Here is a 19407-nt window from a genome sequence, read left to right as displayed (position 1 = left end):
TTCTCACGTGAGATGAAAAAATCTCACAACTGAGAAGGAAAAAACAAGAAAATATTTGGAGTTTAAGCTTGAAAAGTGTCCAGAAATGTTATTTTAGAAACACTTTCAGATTTTGGATCTATTAATAGAATCGTAACAAGTCCGAACAGGGACGAAACCAACACAATTATGATGTATTTAGAGAGAGAGAATTTAGTCTGCAGTTTCCCTGAAATATTTAAATCACTTCGCTTTAAATGTCAACACGCAAAACTTCTGATTGATTTTGTTTTGGTGTCACACGAGCCAAAAGGTTTGACTGATCAATAAGCTCGAGAGGAAGAGAGAAAAACGGAGCTCTAACAACTATATTTCTGATATTTGCTTTTCCTCACTGGAGATATATTTCATCTCTCAAACGAATCTGTGAGAATGTAAAAAAAAATATGTATCTGATGCGTAAAATGTTGGATACGACTGTCGATGATCCCTCCCATCAACCTGATCAGATTCTCATCCTGATCGATACATGTCGTGTCTCTCCCCGCCTGTTCAGAGCGTGTTTCAGCTGCAGTCAGCCGTGTGTTGTCCCTCTTTCTCTCTCTTTATGTAAATGCAGCTCGCAGCAGCTGAATAAATATCTGCCGACCAGGACATTAAACATGTTTGCGTCAAGACGCGCAAACAGCGCAGCGAGTGTCCACGAACAGCGGCGGATTTGTTCGGATTTGCATCGAACAAACATTTGCGACCAATCTTGTGGGATTGTTTAAGGAGCCTTGCGAGAGAAAGAGAGAAAGAGAGAAAGATCCACAGGTCTCACACGAGACAGCTGCTCACCTTCAAACACACGGAGAGAGAAAAGAAGCGGCGAGAGGAGAGAGATCCGTTATTTAATGTTTCCTCTGAGGACGTGACGCTCACTGAACAGCTGCGCAGACAAAATACAACAAGTAAAAAAAAAAAAGGGGGAAAAAAAGCCAGGAATACTTCTGATTTCGTCCTGACTCATTTCTTGCTTTGGAAGATATCTAGAATAAGAAAGTTTGAGTCAAATAAGAAGGAAAGTTTGGGGATATTTTGGCCTCCAGTCGTGCGTAAAAGTAAAGATTAAAAAGTCAACCTCAGGAGAAGAAGTCTTAAAGTATCTGATGTTAAATAAAATGTTAAATATCAAATCAAAATACAGATAATAAAGGAAATTAAAAATACAAGTAAAACTTATTTTATTTTCAGCATTCTGATGATCAGAATCTGTTTTTGATTGCTGACAAAATAAATTAATGTAAAAAGTGCAAACACCTCAGCTGTTCCATCCCTGTGGACGTCACATTAAATCAGAAAGGCTAAAATACTAAACTATATATTTCACCTGCACACCGTGTTACTGAGCTCTGGCTGTTTTGTTTCCCAGCATGCAGGAAGAAAACTGCAAAAACAAAGACGAACTCCAACATTACGATGTGCAGATTGTTACATGAACTCATGTGTTTGTTTACCGGCTGCAGCTGCAGGTAAAACTGGGTCGCATCTTGTTTGAGGAGCTGAAAATCTCATGTGAAGTGACCGACTGATTTCCTTCTTATCTCAGTTTGGAACAAACATCTCCGCAGACCTGCACGTTGCATCAGAATATTTAATAGTTTATTTGTTCTGTCTGTGAAACAGGAGCCTCAGCGTTGTTTACTTCTGTTACCTGCTGCAGCTGCTGCTCCGTTTATTTCTGGGGTAGAAATTAATCTTGAAGACGAAGCCACAAAAATGCAAAAAAACCCAAAAAAACTACCTTTTGGAATTCACATCGGTACAAAGAAGAACATCAGTGTTTAGGAAAGAAAACAACTCAAATGTAGCATATAAAATAAAATAGTGACAGTGTAGAACAACAAAATCAAACACACATCAGCTTAATTTACTTTTCTGGGCATCTTTTCAGCCCTACAGGTGTGTTAAATGTCTGAAAACACACCTTGAATCAACAGGTACCACAAACAATCTCTGGAATAAAAATCCTGTCTGATGAACCACCATGAAATAAATAATTATCAACCTTTTTATAAGATTAAAATCATTATAAAAACAATGACAGAGGTCATGAACATATCATTTTTTTCCTCGCACCGTCCGTCTGAGCTTCATGTTAATCTATGGACTGAATATTCATCAGGGTTCGTTGTCCAACATGTCGAGAACCAAAGCAGAAAAGTAAATATGTTGACGCCGACGTGTTTGGCCTCGTCCGAGCTGCGGTGACAAAATTCCAGGTTTAACTGACAAACGTTTCCTGAGTGATTAAATTGATGATGTGATCTCGGTTTATCTCTCTGTTGAACACACCTTGTTTTGAGGATCAAAATTCTTGGAGTGCTTGGAGGAGATTTGAGGTCGACACAAGGTTCAAGCAGCGCGAGGACGTGACGGATTTTTAATGCAAAGTGACTCATAATCAAAACTGAAAATCTGTTTTCAACTACGTGAAACCAGTTCTTTCATCGTCCCTTTTGTTATTTCATGGGTGGTAAAGACTCCAAAATGTTGTCAATAAATACAAAATCTGCAAAGAAAATAAATGTGACAAAGATTTCCTGTTCAAGGAAAGTCTGTCACGACCGACTTCTTTATATTAAAAAAATAAAAACAAAAAGTGCGTTACTGGACCTGATCATCACTTCACCTCCTGTGTGTGTGTGATGAGAGTTGTTTTAACCTGAGCTGAAGGGTCTGACGCCTTCATTCTCTGTTCAATAGGACGATCGATTGCACCGCGTCGCCTGTTGTCAACCGTTGACCTTCTGGCCTCCCGCCTGAATGTGGGTGGACTGGAAACTGTTGACATTTTGTTCACACTTGTCCAGGAAGTGAACTGGAACCGAGCTGGACCGTTTTTGCATGAGTGGCTGCGATTCGTATCTAGAAAAAAAAAAAAGAGAGAGAAAGAGAGAGAGAGACAGACAGAGAGATAAAGACGAGACAGAAACCGGACTGATCCTCCTGTATTATTTAAGTTTGTGAGGCCTCGATGTGTCGAAGTGTGAGAAAGAGAGCGATGTGGAGGACCAGGAGATGCACTGATAGGCGCCTGCATGCTGGGACTGTTTTCTTGTCTTCCATTTTCATGCAGGACAGGGAGAAAAAAAAAAAGCAAACACTTGTCTTTCATTGGCTGTTGACTGTCGCCAGACGTTGGCATCCTGGTGTGTTCATAGGCCGGTATGAGGAGTGAGAGGTGATACAGAGGAGGATTATATTTACCTGAGAGGTTAATCTGGGGTCACCTGTACACCAACATGGATGGAGTCCAGCCAAACGTCTCCGGTTTCTCTGCTTTGTCTGATAAAATGTCGTTGATTTCTTTTTTTTTTTCCTTTAACACATCGATTTTAATTTCCTTGTTTCCTGGTCTGCCATATACGCAGATTCTTCCTTAAAAACGTTCCCAGTAAAAGGCACCAACGACCTCTTGATCCAACTCAAAGGAGGTGAGAGTACTGTTGGTTCCTCTGAGGGGGATTTCACAGTTGAGTCCAGGCGAACTGGACTGAAAGCAGCTTAGTCACCCCTCTGACACGAGGCACTGAGAGCATTCATGAAATTCCTGGTGGGTTTACATACTGCAGGTTTAAGTTGAGCAGAGGACACAGTGAGGACGACACACCGTCTCTCTGTTGGGCCGAGCTTCTTCTGATCGAGTCCACTCAGGACTCTGGCTCATTGATCAGCTGAGCATGTTTTGGAAATCAGAGGCGATTAACATTTTCCTGAACGTGAGACGATAGGAGCATCTTGCAGTTTCGCTGCTGGATGTGTTTTTTTTGGTTTCTAACTTTTTGTCTGAACCTGACAAGAGAGACACAAAACAATGCCTTCAGCCACAGACAAGAGTCTGTTTTATAGAAGATTTGATCAAAGTTAGCCGCAGAGCAAGAGATGGTTTTTGCTTCACTGTTTTGTAAATAACTTTAATCACACTGAAGGTTGAGATTCAGCAGAAACAAAGAAAAAGTCTGAAGGTTGGAGGGATAAATTAAAGTTGAGAGCTATGCTAGCTGCTAACATTGGCAGCTGACATGCTCCCAATAACAAAACAGAGCTGCAGTGACTCATCAATTAGTTGATCAACAGAGACTAACCAACAATTCAAATCAATGAATCAGTCAGTCAACAAGTTACGTTCTACATTAAAAATCTGATTTCATACGCCAGACCAGATTTTAGCTTGGTTAGCCATGAAGTTAACGGAGTAAAATTCTACATATTGCACCTTTAACATCCTCATTAAAATCTGATATTTTGGGGTTTAGGTGTTTTTGTTTATTGACATCGAGGAGGACAACGCTGTGGTCGTTTTAGTCAGATTTCTGATTTCTCCAATTTATGATAATTGTCATTTTTTGCAGACCTAATGTAAATGTTAGCAGAACATGAACATTTGAACCCAGCCGGTGAAGCAAGTCACTCAAAATCACACATGTAGCACTACAAATAAGTCTTAATATCGCCAAAATCTTGGAGTGTATCCTCTGGGGAGCACGAACGTCTGTATAAAATTTTCACGGAAATATAGTGAATAGCTGTCGACATTTTGCTAGACACGACATGCCACATAAAGTCAGGAAATCACCAAAATCTTTAGGATTCATCCTCTGAGGAGCATGAATTGTTGTTGAGATATTTCCATCTGGACCAAAATGATGGACGGGCAGACCAGCATCACTACAGACCTAATGTTAGCATGACAAACAGAAGAATACTTTTTAGCTACATATTTTAGGTTATGCTAATTGCTAACACTGCACACTAAACAAAAGCATCTACCTGAAATCCTCTAACGAGACACTGAACAAAATCATCAGAAGTTCTTTGACAGACGATCATTAAATTAGCTTCTCTCCAGCAGCTGTTCTGAGATCAGCAGCGCAGCCGAACGCTTCCTTCCTTCTTTTCTTTCCGTCTTTGAAGTAGCTGATGGGAAATCAGACAAGACTGGACTGGTGAAAGCAGCTCAGGGTTTTTTTCTGGACAGAACCGTTTTTTTTGTCCTGGCCTCCTGATGACTTCCTCACCTCGCTGTTCCTTTTAGCGTCAGGACAGAGGAGGGATGGAGCAGAGAGGTATTTGCAGAGGGCTCGTATTATCTCATCTGGAAAGGATGCAGCAGACCCTCCTCCCAAGTCACAACTTGTCTTTTTCCCTTAAGCCCTGCAGACGCGAGGAAATCTTAATGGAGGCTCGTTGGCCTGCAGGCTTCAGTGTTTCCCAGCGAGGACGTCGTCTCCGCGTGTCAACAGAAAGCCGTCTGACGTGTTGGCCGCGTTTCCTCCTTCATTTAGTTCGTTCCTCATTGACAAATTTCTCTGGAAGCCCGAGGGCAGCGAGAAGGAAAACCTCCGTCTGCGCCCGTCGACTGAGAGAGACAAAATGTGAAACTTTCTCACGACCTTTGACCTTTTGTACATGAATCATAGATGAAGAAGGAGAAAAATCTGACAAGGGATTAATCTGCTAATATTTTTAATTTCAGTAATCTATCTCAACAGAAGATAAATCAATATGTTTGAGGTCCCACAGACCAAATTATGTAAAAATTAGAATATAAATAACTGCAAAATTAACCTTATATACTTTTTCTTTGGTTTTCTTTCGACCTTATTAAAATCCACCATGCAGGAAAGTATTAATGTGGTGATCTTTACCTCAACTGGACTCGGTAACAAACACAGATTATCATGTCTTTACTTTATTTTAATCTAAAACTGAAGATATCTTGAATCAAAACTTATCTTATATACATATTGTACTGTTCTCTCATAGTCTCAGACATTACCTTCTCTGTGGAGATACGGAGACGTACAAAACCAACTCTAATCAAATTAACTTTGAATTGTTAATCGATCGTATTATTATGAACCAACCAACACACTATTTATTAACTCACATGTTTAATTTATGTATAGACGACTAAAATATGAGCTGCTATGAGAACATGAAACAAACAAAGAAGGAAATATTAAAAATCGTAAGTTTTAGTTGCTTCTCTGATGATTTATTTCACTTTGATAAAAGCTGCTTCTTTGCCTTTAAATAGTTTATGTAGCTTTCTAATATATCGACTTATTTCTGCGACAGTCTCTGTAGAGTCAGTTTGACATTTTATGAACAAAATGTTTTAAAAATCCAACAAGTCCTCACAGACACGACCACATTTTTAATGCCGACAGAATTAATGAAAATGTGAATGAAAATGACTATTTTTTGGGGAGAATTTCTTACATAACATGATTTTGAGCTGATGCCTTTTCTTAGAAGTCTGCAACCAAAGTGTGATTTATTTATTTATTTATTTATTTTAAGCCGTTAATAAAAATGAGCTTCTGGACTCCCAACAGAACATTTATCTCAACTGTCTCAAACAGAGTCCTTCTGTTTCTCTCTGACCTCAATCTGAGGTTGTTTTAATCACAGAGTATCAGATTATAATGCTTCAGGAAGCAAAAACAGATATTTAATACAGATATGTTGCACCGTAATTAAGTACCGTTCATGATGAAAAAAAAGTGCATCTCAATCTCTGACTTGAGAACCGATAACTAAGAGAAACTCAACACTGTTCTGCCCGACAATAAGCTCATTCCAATTACCCTCAGCTGTCAGTAATTACTTCTCTTTCATGTCTGTAACGGTTCCTGACATAGTTGTCTATAATATTTTGGGCATCTGGCTGCTGGAGATCAGTGAAACAAACCTATAAAACATACAACTTCCCCCTGAGGGGAGGCGGTATCAGTCCAATCAGAGCCATCATTAGATCTCCACAGAAACGCTGCACAGCTGTTGCACAGAGGAGAGAGGGGGGAGGAAAAAAACAAAAAAAAAAAACAACAAAAAAACACACAGATAACCTGGATAATAGCAAGTGCCGCGGGCTTGATTCATTTCCAAATGTTAACAAGGCCGTTTCACAGCTCCAGCATGCCGCGCAGTATGTTAATACCACTAATAAGCCTATCTCTGCGAGTCATCTCGGATGGCAGAGATTTGAGCGTCAGGCGGTGTTTTACAATAAAGCTGCTGGCCACATTTTAAATGAAGCATAACTATTTATGATTCTACAAAGCTGACATAATTGCTTAAAGGGTAACTGAGGAGAGCGTTCGGTCTCGTACTTTGTTTTGTGTATTATGAAAGGGGAGATTTCACTGTTTGCATGTCATAAAGGCTACTGTGTAGGCCATCGGAGCGATGGGAGGAACTTGTGCTCGCCTGTTAAGCAATTTTGCAGCTTTTATTCGAGCTGTCAAGTCAAACAATCGGGAGATAATGCAGCCTTGGTTTGTAAATTATAAACGTGTCAAGAGATTCACTAAAGGCATTGACAGATGCCACTTATCTCCAGCAGGCTCTGCAGTGTGACTGTATCATCAGAAGGGAAATATAACATTTTGATGTTTACATAAGAGAAGTATTAGTATCAGTCAGAAATGTAATTCCTTTCACCCATCCCTCTCGCAGGGGATTGACTCCCCAAAAAACATACAATGATTTTTTTTTTAAAGCTAACAAAACAAAAAAAAAAAAAAGAAGAGCAGAAAAGCATCCTCGCTGATCTTCTGTCCATTTCCAACATCGCTTCTTGTATATTTTTTGGTGGAAATCCTCTTAGAATGCAAAGTAAATAGATTACGATACAGTGAGGGATTAGGGCTCGCGCGGCGCTGTCAGATTAGTCGGTGAGCGCAGCGCGTCGACAGCTCTGACACGGCTATGGCTGCTGTTCAGGAAAGGGGCTCCGCGCGATGCTTTAAAGACGCTGGTTGGCTCCTATTCATGAATAAAACTGTGGCCCGTAATCTCGGCCAACACACACACACACACATTTATACAGCACACACACACATGCACTCACACACACTCACACAGAGAGGAAGCCTGGAACATTCAATATCAGTGGTGATGGAAGTATAATAGAAGTCTTTATTTTTTCAGGCTGATTAATGGCGAGGTTTAAAACATTCTCTGTCGTGTTTTTTTAACGGCAGAACCCGTCGTAACTGTTTTCTTTTAAGGTTCATTTAGTTTCAGACTTCACAAAGACAGAAAATAACCTGAACTCACATCAAACAAGCTGCTCGCTGCTTTTGATTTGGCTGAAATATCAAAGAAATACTGTGACAGGTCTATAAAATGATCACTGTGTTTCAGTTTTAAAACGTACAAAAATTAATACAAAACTCGTGTATTTACATGTATTATACAGTGATTAAGCATTTGAGTCCGTGTCCAGGTGTATTAATACAGGTAAGCATCTACTGTGAATATAAAATTATAGACAGAGAGAGAGAGAGGGAGCCTGTTGGTGAGATGTTGTTGTGTCTCCACAGTCCCACTGGGATCAATAAAGTGCTCTTATCGTATCCTCGTTTGTTTTTCAGACCATTCCTAAATGGACCACGTGCAGCATCCCGGGGTCGTCATCTTCCTGAGAGAGACAAAACAAAAAGAAATGTTACGAGGTACAAACATGAACGCCTGAACGTTAAATCTTTTTTATCCTTTATTCACTCCTGAGAGCTGCACAGACACATGAACGTTAACTTTATTATAATGGTTTCATATCTGAAATATAAAGTCTAAAAGCCTTCAGAAAACTTAATATTTTAGATATTATAAAAGATGAGGAGAATGAACCTCATTAATGCTGCAGCTAACAATAATTTAATGATTGATTTATCTTCTCAGTTAATTGTTCAGTCTATAAAACATCATTGCAAAGTCGCTGGTCCCAGTAGATATTTTGCATTTTTGCTTGAAAAATGATCATTAATCCATCACCAAAACAGCTGATGAACACTTACTTGTCATCATCTAATCAATTAATTGATTGTTGTGGCTCTAAACTGCAGATTTCAACATGTTATAATGTCCTCTAAAATACTAAACTCTAGTATTCTTTAACTTTAGTGCAGTTTAATAGTGTTTCTCAACCTTTTTTACTATGATGCCTTAAAATAACTTAATACTCCTCATCTGTTCTTAACTCATTAGCCTAATATTAGATGAATATCAGTAAATAAATACACAAAACATCACTTCAACTCTCCATTCAGCTTTTATAAACAATAAGTGAAGGCTGGTGTATAAACTGATAATCTTCTATAAAATTTGTACTATAATTGAATATTTAATTGTTGACACACACTGAACATTAATCAAGGCTTCCCAGTGTTGTTACATTTGCTTCTAACAATGTTACAGTGTGTTATAAACCATTAATAAATGTTTATGTGTTACCAGAGAAACAGTTTAGTTTCCCCAGGTTGGGAACAACTGAGCTGTAGTAAACGATGCGACAACATTACGACTGTTTAAACACTTTTGGCTCTTTTCCATCTGATCCACAGACATGACATGATACAGTCTTGTGAATTCTGTCAACATAAATGAAAATAAAAGTCAATTTCGGGTCAATCAACTTACGTTCCTGTTGTCTCCGACACCTTCGCTGCTCCCTGCAGAACAAACTGAAACGACAGCAAACGTTGGAGGATGTTAGACGCTCCTGTAAACCAGCTGTGACACTTTAAACAAGTACAACAACCAGACATTAGACATGCATAATCACACACTGCAGCCCTACAGCACATAAACACACGCGTGCTGCTGAATGCCTGAACAGGTTACATGCTCGCTCAGTGGGTCGGACACGTCGCCTTTTCTGGGTTTTAACGAATGTAAACCGTTGTCACTCATGGCGATCTCTCTCGCTCTGAGCTCTGCGTTAATAAGGTTATGATTGACATTAAAACCCCGGCATGCCTTGTACAGAAATTTAAAAACCTGATGCAAATTCCCTCCAATAGCCTACAGTCCGGATTATCAAATGACAGAGCGATTTGATAGCGAGACAATTGCTAATCACCCGAAAAATGGAATTATTAAAATGGAGAGAGCAGGAAGGAGGAGAGGAGCAGAAGAACGACGAGGTGATGTTTTCTTAATGGGTGTTTTTCCTAAATGACCAGTTAGTCATCTCAGACATCTGAGACCGGCAGACGAGAGCACTCAGGCTACATTTAGAGAATAAAACAGGTTGAATGTCACCAGAGGATTGCTGCAGGGCTTAAAAACGTGTCCTGAAACCGACATGTTGAACATGATGAGATTTAATATAATGAGCTGCCTCTCTCTCGCTCAGCTGTTAGTGAGAAGAGGCTTGTTGCAGGTAATTTGGGTAGAATTCAGGGTGAATTGAGGGTGATTTTCTTTTTAAAGTTAAAATGAAAGAAAGGAGAATTAAATGTATTTTAAAAGTTGGGTCGAAGGAGATGAAGGTTGGCAGTGTGAAGGCTGGATGAGTCCGCTGCCGAGCCAGAGACCACTGGTTCAACCACTGACGGTGTTTATTTGAGTGGAACCGCTGGACATTTTGATGATATGCTGGAACATTTTCCTGCCGTGTTTGTGGCGACAAAGCCGGGTTAGCCAAAACAAGATAACACGACAGGAAACACTGACCAAGTGGTTTTTGTGCCCCGACCGAACCAGGTCATAAATGTCAAGTTTCAACATATTGGAGGTTTGTGGAAACATTTCTAATATTTTACTCTTTGCTTCCATCTGCTTTCTTGTAAAAACTTCCTGCCTACATTACCCACAATGCAGCACGACCACCAACAGTTGAGTATCAGATTTAGATCAAGCCTAAAGGATGAGTCTTAGAAGTTTCACATTGCAAATCTGAGCGTCAGAACTGCCGCGAAATGACTCGTTTGACTTTCGTAATTTAGGCCATTCAGTCCAGTAAAATCTAGAAAATAAAAAAGAGGCGCAGGATTAAATCATTTGATTTCTGTTGAAGTTATCCCGGCACTAAACCAGAAGTTAGCCGGCTCGGTCGAGCCAGATTGTTTCACATATGCAGTAGTTCTTCATGAGACCTCAACAGACTTTGTTGTCAGTATTGATCATCTGAAACACCAAAATCATTACAACCGCTGAAAAAAGACCTGAAACATGAAGCCTCACAAACAAACCTTATGTTTATCATTCTGAATCTGCAGCCATTAATCTGCAGGTTAAAAATGTTCCTTATCTATATTCTTGTGATTCTTTAACAGAGAAAAGTTAAGATACAGAATTAGATAACTCCTCGCAGACACAACAGAGACACAGGTGCTGTGAGTACAGCAGACAGACGGGCAGACTCACCTGTTTGTCTCAGAGTCCTGAACACATCTGGGCTCACGGTCACACGTACGCTTTCTGGTTGCGGTCTCCTCTGATTGGCTCGTCCATCAGCGCTGAGAGACAAAAATAAAACTGAGTTACATTTTGATAAAAGATTAACAAATTAGATTATAATATATACCTTACAGAGGGGATACTGAACATGAAACAGCTCAATTTGTTGGATTTTGGTGGATTTAGGGGCAGAAATGTAAAATTCTGTTTAGGGATTCATGATCAGTTTTTATAATCTGTGCCAGCAAATGAGGTGAGATACTGAACCCTTTTCTTCTCATGGATTCTGGACATGAATATCAAATAAATACACACAAACTGAAGTGAATTTGTGAAATATAAAGGCTCAACTCTCATCACATCACATTAACTGTGGCCTCCACTGAGCACAAATAAAAAAATAGCCTCCGTCCTCCTTCCTCCACTGACGTGGGAGATACGTGATGAGTGAGAGAGGCCAGCAGCCATCAAAGGAACGTTGGGATGCTTCCCAGATTCCTGTCTCGTTCTCGCTCACTTCTCCGCGAGCAGAGTCGGATTTGGGGAATGCGGGAATCGTGCGAGGAGCCCCCGAACTGCCATTGTGCTCGCATCCCTCTCCTTTCTCTGCTCTTTTCTCAGCGAGCCAAACGGGAGAACGCCTGCGCTACAATGCCTCCCCTACTCCATCTCAGCTAAGCTGTCATTGGCTTCACATGAGAAACAATGAAACTTCATCGGAGACCAGATTACAAAAAGAGGGGGGTTCGATGTGAAAAAAAAAAAAAATGTTCTAAAAGGAGGGGGGAAATTGTGGAATAAAAAAAAAAAAAGCAGAGGCTTTTGTCTCTTTCTCTCTGTGGCCATTATCTTTTGGGAGGTTTGGGGATCTGCTTTCTTAGCCTCTGTCAGCGGTGCAGGGGAAGACCTGGGGTAGTGCGACTGGGCTTTTGGCTGCCAAATCGCCCTAACCCTCTTTACCACTCTTTTTTTCTGCTCTCGTTCCTTTTACTGTTTTTAAAAAGAGCTTAGGACGGAGCATCTCTCTCAGTCTCTTCCCCCCTCTCTCTCTCTCTCTCTCTCTGGACCCAGCTTGTTTAAATTGGCTGATAGGAAGGGATTTGGGATGGATGGAGGGGGCTTAGAGAATCGCAGAGTGGAGGGGTTGGAGGTGGTGGTGGTGGTGGTGGTGGTGGGGGTACAGAGAGTCATCAGTGTTACAGTCAAACAGCCATGAAAAGCCTATGAGGATGAAAAGAACAAGAGCGCTTTTTTATCTAATGCACACAAATCCCATATAAATACTCCAATATGTTAGTTGGGGTATGACAAGGAATGCCCCTCCATCACTCCCCCCAGCCATCCCACAATAATAGAGACATGGATGGCTATATTTGTATGTTTCTGTTTGTGTGTGCATGTGTGTGTGTGTGTGAGACAAAAAGAGGGATGCTTTCAGTGTGTCTTTAGTCACACTGCTTCAACACGTCATTCATGTAGACGAGTGTATTAAACAATCAGTCTGAAACAGTGAGTTGCGTCTGCACTCTGGAGACTGAACCATGGTGAAAATGGACTCCGGTGGAGTTTTTAAAATGTGGCTCCGGGTTTCAGCGTTGGGATCGCTGGAAGCGTAAGACCCGGAACTGATGTGGCACTGACATTTGAAATGTCACTGGGAGTGAAGGCTTTTAGGCTGCAGCTGGGTCATTTGGCCACAGACGCTCTCATGCAATTCATGTACAGACAATGGTGAACCACTGTGGGAGAGGAGATGACACGTGCCAGTAAAACAGGGAATCATCTGCACATAAAATCTCTCCAGGGCTTCAGTTAGAGCAAGTTTGACTTAATATTTTGTTTTAATCGTAAATAAACCATAATCAATATTTTCTGTAACAGCGTACCAAATGACAACTTAAGAACAGCGTCAAAGTCGTCACATCTTTACAGCGAGTTTCAGTTCATTGTTTAGCTGTCTGGCTCAAAAGTTTACTCAAGTCACTTTCACTGCTCTCATCGTGATGTTTTCAGCTGCAGCAGGTAGTGTAAACACCAAGACATTAAGAACTTGTTACATTTTCATTTAAAGGACAATGAAAAAGAAGTTGAATGTATTTGATTTGAGCCACAGTAGACAGTGATGTTTTGAAGGGGCACTAATGAGGTAACAGGACAAACTAAGAAAAATAAATATACATTTTTCCATAACTGAATAAACAAGCTGTTCTTGGAGGAAAATAATGTCCCCAGAACACCTGAAACACTGGAAAGGTGGCAGAGTCCACACACACACACACACACACACACACACACACACACACACACACACACACACACACACACACACACACAATCACTACCTCACTCTTACTCAGACTTCCTCTAAATAGCTGCTGTTTTCCATTTGGGGACAGAGCTTTTGTCCCCAATTGCACCTGGTCTTGAGTCTGAAAAGTGTCCCTGTGTTTGTGTGTGTGTGTGTGTATGCGTGTGTGTGTGTGTGTGTGTGTGTGTGTGTGTGTGTGTGTGTGTGTCTGTGTGTGTATTAAATGTAACTCACTGTGTTGTGGGAGTGCCGGAGTACGAAGTTCCTGTTGCACTCTGGTTCCTCTCCGTCTGTCTGTCCCCGAGGCTGGAACCACACGACACACCATTTGTGCCTCTCAGTGGATCTTCTGGGGTACACAAACACACACAAACACACAAACACACAAAAACACACACACACACACACACACACACACACACACACACACACAGGGACAAGGATGAGCAATAGTTTTATTGACCTAAGTTTAGAATAACAACCCACTTTGTTTCATTGCCACAATGTCATTTTTATTGAACCATTCTTGCCACTTTGTGCCCTTATGGAAGCTTTTGAAGTCACTTTGATTTCAACTCATTAATTCAGGTTTTTCCATCAATTCGTCATCCATTTCTATATTGTATGTCCTTTGTTTCCATGACAAAGTCTGAAGAAGATCAAAACGTTGGTCTTTAACGTGTATTGGCACTGATTAGTAACGTGTTTATATGTTTATCAGCCTTATAATCTACGATCTCTGCATGATTTTTCTCGACAGCTGCCTGTATTCGACTACATTTAGACGCCACACGTTGCCCATCTTGTTTCTGATAAACGCTTTCATGCCAGTAAAGTTTCTGAAATTGAGACAAGAAGTCAAACGGTACTGGAGGTTGTGTGAACCGACAAAGCTGAGAGGGGAACAGAATCAAACGCTGCTTTCCTTCAACACACACCGGAGCTAACAGGCTTTCACCAAAACGACCAAGAAAGCAGAGGAGAGGAGGTGGAGAAGTGGATCTTCAGATAAAGCTCTTGTCTCTTTGCCCGTTGAAAGGCCCCGCAGTCACATCAGCCTTTGTGAGGGGGAGACGGAACGATCAGGCGAACGACTTGGCTTCTCTTCTTGGCAGAACGCTACTCCAAAGAAAAAGACATCGAGAGGAAGAGAAAGAGGCCTTCCCTCGCACTTGTTCGCTACTCTGCCTCGCACAATGCCGTATCTATCCAAATCAACACACTTGTCAGCCAGACAGCTATAAGCGATTTCCAACGCTGTTATAAAAAGGGACCATTGCTAAGCTGAAATGTGTGTCCTCTATTGTGTGTCTATGTGTGCAAGCGAAAGGCAGAATCTCTGTTCACCAGGATTCACAATGCATGCAGATAAATATGAGACGAGGTGCATAGAAATCTCATTCCAAGTCCGAGACTGATGCTGGTGAATCGCAAAAAGACGTCAACCTTAGAGAACCGCCAGATGTTGTATTGAGTCTTCTTTTTTTCTTTTTTTTTGCGATTATCAGTGAAAAATCACGAGAACAAAAGCAGATGCTCATCTTTCCAATGTTTCGTCTTTCCAATGCAAATCAACCAGTTTTCTATGATTTTCTTGAATTGAAATTTAATAATTTCATAATTCTGCCATAACACGTCTGTAAGCAGTAGACACGTTGTCTACGGTCGGCATGAAACCTGGCCAATGCTATCTGACATGCAAGAAGAATTACAACTCGCTCTATCAGAAGTAATTTCTGAAGATGTCTCTCCAGTTTGTCACCTGGTTTGTTTACTTCTTGCATCTGTTTACTTCCACATCCACACGTGACGTAGCCGAGTAGCCTACACCGCGTCTTCCTCTGACAAAATTGTGCTTTACAGTCGAGTTCATTTGCTCCTAAAAGTTTATGGAAACGCACCAGATTCACATTTTTGCTCAAATATTTGCTAGACATTTTATGGAAACATGGCTAATGGCTGATGTCTTGTCTCCTATGATTGGTTAATCGTGATGATTGATTGTGTCTCTAACTCCAGGTTTCGCAGCAGAATCATCAAGAAGAAGTCAGAGAAAAAAAAAAGTTTGAATTTAGGAACCTGAAAAAGAAGGAAGGGTCATTACCTCACTGAATCTTGCTTCGGTAACAGCTGTATTCACGTATTTCAGGGAGAAACACACTGAATTCCAAAACATCTATGTCATATGACTTTGATAAATAAATATATACAATAATAAATATCAACGTTCAGGATCATTGTGTGTGTGTGTGTGTGCGTGTGCAGTAAATGTGTGTATTTGCCTCCATAACAAGCAGCTGATCCGGTGCAGGTCATTCACTGTTTGTACAAGAAAACAGCAGGATGTGTCGGGTCTCTGAGTTCCCTGCTTTCACGTTTCTGTTTAACAACTAACTGATTATTACAAATAGATCGTTCATGCAGGATTCGGTGTGGCCTGCTTTTCACGTCACACCCAACTGCACACATACTGTACACATATTTACACAAACACGTATGTCTCCGAGGGCCTTTCTGAATTTGACCTGTCGTGTGTGACAACGACTGAGAACAAGCAAACATCTGCCTGTTGTGTGCGTTCGAACTGGAAATGTGTTTGTAGCTGCACCGTGGGAACTTTAAAACGCTTGTGAGTCAGTGTGGAAGGAACCAAACTTACATGTGTTCAAATATGCAGAAGCAGCAACACAACACATTCAAATTGATGCATTAAGTGATGATACAACAACCAAACACACCTAAAGACGCTATTTGTATTTCAACAGCAGGTCTCATCCTGATTAATCTGCAAAACACACTGTAATTACTGTACGTTAGCACTGAATTCTCTACTGAGTAACGCTCATACTGACTTATTTGTTAGATACACACAAACCCCAACAGAGAATAAACATTTATCAGAGAACAAATATTAGTTTTTTTGTTTGCTTGTCTCGGTTTGAGGAGCCATGTTTAAAAAGCCTCTCATTTTTTAATATATACTTATTTAATCAAAATTAAATCACAACATAATTTATTAGTTTTATCATTGTGGAACAAAAGTTAGCTGAAAAAAATGTCACTTATTCTGAAACATAATGAATAACTAAAGGGGACAGATCAATGTAGACGGGTAAAAAGTACCAGATTTACCTCTAAAATATAGTTAAGTATAAAGTAGTGTGTTCTTCAGAGCTGAGCTGAGCCTACTGGTGTGTGATGGCCATGCCAGGGGCTGTGTGTGTGTGTGTGTGTGTGTGTGTGTGTAAAGCGAGACACCTGTTCACTGGAGCCCTCTGCTTGAAGCGAGCCACTCATTATTTATAACCTGGCTTTTCTGCTCTGTTAATATGCTCTGTCTGCTTGTCTGCATGTTGACACAAAACTGCACACACACACACACACACACACACACACACACACACACACACACACACACACACACTACCGAGAGAGGCCTCAGTTTAACCATTGTGGCTGTGCACAATGTCGGTATCCTTCTCTTAAGTGTGTGTCTGTATGTTTTCAAACACACCTTCAGTCAAACCATCTAAAACATAACACACTGATAGCTAACGTGCGAAAATAAAAAACATTTTTTTATTCTTCTGTCTGGTGACTTATTAGCGCGCCAGCCACAGGAAGTGCTCCGACTCTTGTTGTTTTGTCTTTTTGTTGTGTTGGTGGAGATCTGCTGCTCCTACATTTGACCAGTTTAAGCTTACAGCACTGAGGACGACCAGATCCTGAAGAATATGACTGACAGATATCAAATTGAGGCGCTATTTATGTAGCAATTCTAGCTAACTGCCACACACACACACACACACTGCCGGGATCAGCTGGTTACGTCATTGCTATTATAGTCATGGCGACTGATGAGGATCTCTCGAAACCTTGCGATCCTAAAATGGTTTGAGAAGACATTATTTACACCCTCAACACCCATCGAGCTCATGCACCGACCTCAGACGGAGAGTATAAGGGGTGTAAATGTCTTTTCAAATCAAATTTGGATCTGGGGCTTCCAGAGACTTTGACGTAAAACAACTACTTCGGTTATGTAGACGATTCCTGCAACACTGTTTTGCTGTGAGGCTCGAGAAATGTTTGGTGGGCAACAAAACTTCACCTGGCTTTTCTTAACTTTCATAACGACTGAATTTGTACAGCTACAATACAGCTGCTTATTTACACATCCAGCTGTTACAGCATTATTGTCAAACATTTAGAACTGTTGATATTCACTCACTTGAAGCTCTGTTTTTGGTCTCCACCTCCTCCCGGGGTTAATATCAGGCTCTTCAGCTGCTAAATGCTCCACTTAGTTCACCAGCTAGTTGCTATTTGGTGCTGATCAGTTACCCTAACAGCTGAAAACAACGTCATCATTATTGTTTAAACTGTTTATTGTTTGGATAGCACACAAACGCATCCGTGATTTTGAAATGTTTTACCACAGAAACATCAAGCTAATGTACTGCTGCTTGCTTGTTTGTTTCCAGCATTACAAATTTAAAGCAGACGGTAGAAACAAATCAAAACCTTCTTTTAAAAAATACTTAACAATAAATATAAACGCTGACATTAGTGATGAGGAGCAAATAGACAAAACTGTAAAAGGAGAGAAAAGAACGGGCGCGCTGCACAAGGTTAATTATTCGTGCATACTTTATTCATTTATTTTCTTGTTTATATTCTTTCCTTTTACCTTTATTTAATTTATTTACTTTTTTATTTACCCCTTATCTCGCCCCTGTTCCCTCCGCCCTCGCTTCATTTCTTTCCTCTGTCATCCCTCCTTTTTTCCATCCTCTTCTGTCCCTTCCTCCCTCTTTCTCTGCAGTGCTGCTGTCCAAGGATAGGACGTGCTGCAGGTGATGGAGGTAAATCATCGAGGACATAATTAAGAGGCTTATGAGGAGTGTGCGTGTTACGCATCACATTAGAAAAAAAAAGAGAGAAGAAACTGGATGCAAACAGGCCTCATAGTTACACGAACGCTCATTTTCATTCACAGACAAACACACAGACACTCAGCCTCGGGGGTTTGACCTTATACAGTGGAGTTAAATACCTCTCTCGCCTCATTTGGTTGTGCGCGAGTACACACACACACACACACACACACACACACACACACGCACACAAACTCAAGCACATTGCCTTCTGGTGTGATTTAAGCACCAATGAAGGACTCATCAGACATGTTCATCTAGTTCCCTCACAAATTTGAATGTTTTCTGCTCACCCGTTGGCCCTTGAAGCCTCTGTGAGGAATTGTGTGTGTGTGTGTGTGTGTGTGTGTGTGTGTGTGTGTGTGTGTGTGTGTGTGTGTGTGTAATCAGGAACTCGGCTTGATCCCCTCTGGTATGTGCTTTCGGGAGTGTTTGTCAAAGGGCAGCAGCACAGCCTGAAGTAACGACAAAAAAAAAAAAGGGCCTTCGCTGGTTTTCCTCCCTTTGCTGGTTACTCCAAAAAACATCAGTGTAATTTATTTAATTAGTCTGATATCAAAGACTTTGTTTTGCACTTTATATCGCAACACCTTTTACTCAGTTTGGGTGGAAAAAATCTATATCTAGAATGATTCATATCCACTATTCTTGACAAAGACAAATAGATTTTGTGTAATGATGTTGCCGTTTCATGCTTTCCATAACATTTTACAAACGCCTGATACAAACTTTATTCAGTATCTCATGTTTAATCATTAAGTTGGATGATTTTGTCTTTAAAAAACAGGTTGTGTGAGTACATGAATATTACTCTACCCAACATGATCTGATTAAATTCTCCTTTGTGCTGTTAAACGAAGGTGAGAGCCTGAGAAAATACCCGGTGTTAGATGTCAGAAAAGTGTGTCGGAGTGGGTGAGTTACTGAGGTTATCATGAGACCACC

At 40.6% G+C, this 19407-nt stretch overlaps 1 protein-coding gene across 8 annotated transcripts in view; it reads right to left on the bottom strand.

Annotated features, from left to right (window-relative positions):
• Positions 1–7920: 7920 nt before the first annotated feature.
• Positions 7921–19407, bottom strand: part of LOC119033544 (WD repeat containing planar cell polarity effector) — a 71295-nt gene continuing 59808 nt past the window's right edge. For 7 of the 8 annotated variants that reach the window (XM_037123825.1, XM_037123820.1, XM_037123821.1 and 4 more), the window contains 4 exons: positions 13760–13874; positions 11185–11276; positions 9454–9497; positions 7921–8455 (listed from right to left, as the gene is read on the bottom strand). In XM_037123825.1, coding sequence (XP_036979720.1) covers positions 8405–8455; positions 9454–9497; positions 11185–11276; positions 13760–13874 — 302 coding nt within the window. In that variant the 3' untranslated portion in view covers positions 7921–8404. Of the gene's footprint in view, positions 8456–9453; positions 9498–11184; positions 11277–13759; positions 13875–19407 lie in introns of those variants that run through there. The other variant, XR_005079274.1, reaches the window with a different exon arrangement.

This window comes from Acanthopagrus latus, chromosome 15 (genome assembly GCF_904848185.1).
Source record: "Acanthopagrus latus isolate v.2019 chromosome 15, fAcaLat1.1, whole genome shotgun sequence".
In the NCBI taxonomy this organism is placed as follows: domain Eukaryota; kingdom Metazoa; phylum Chordata; class Actinopteri; order Spariformes; family Sparidae; genus Acanthopagrus; species Acanthopagrus latus.
The sequence above is the reverse complement of the archived record's forward strand: the minus strand, read 5'-3'. Positions and strand labels throughout refer to the sequence as shown.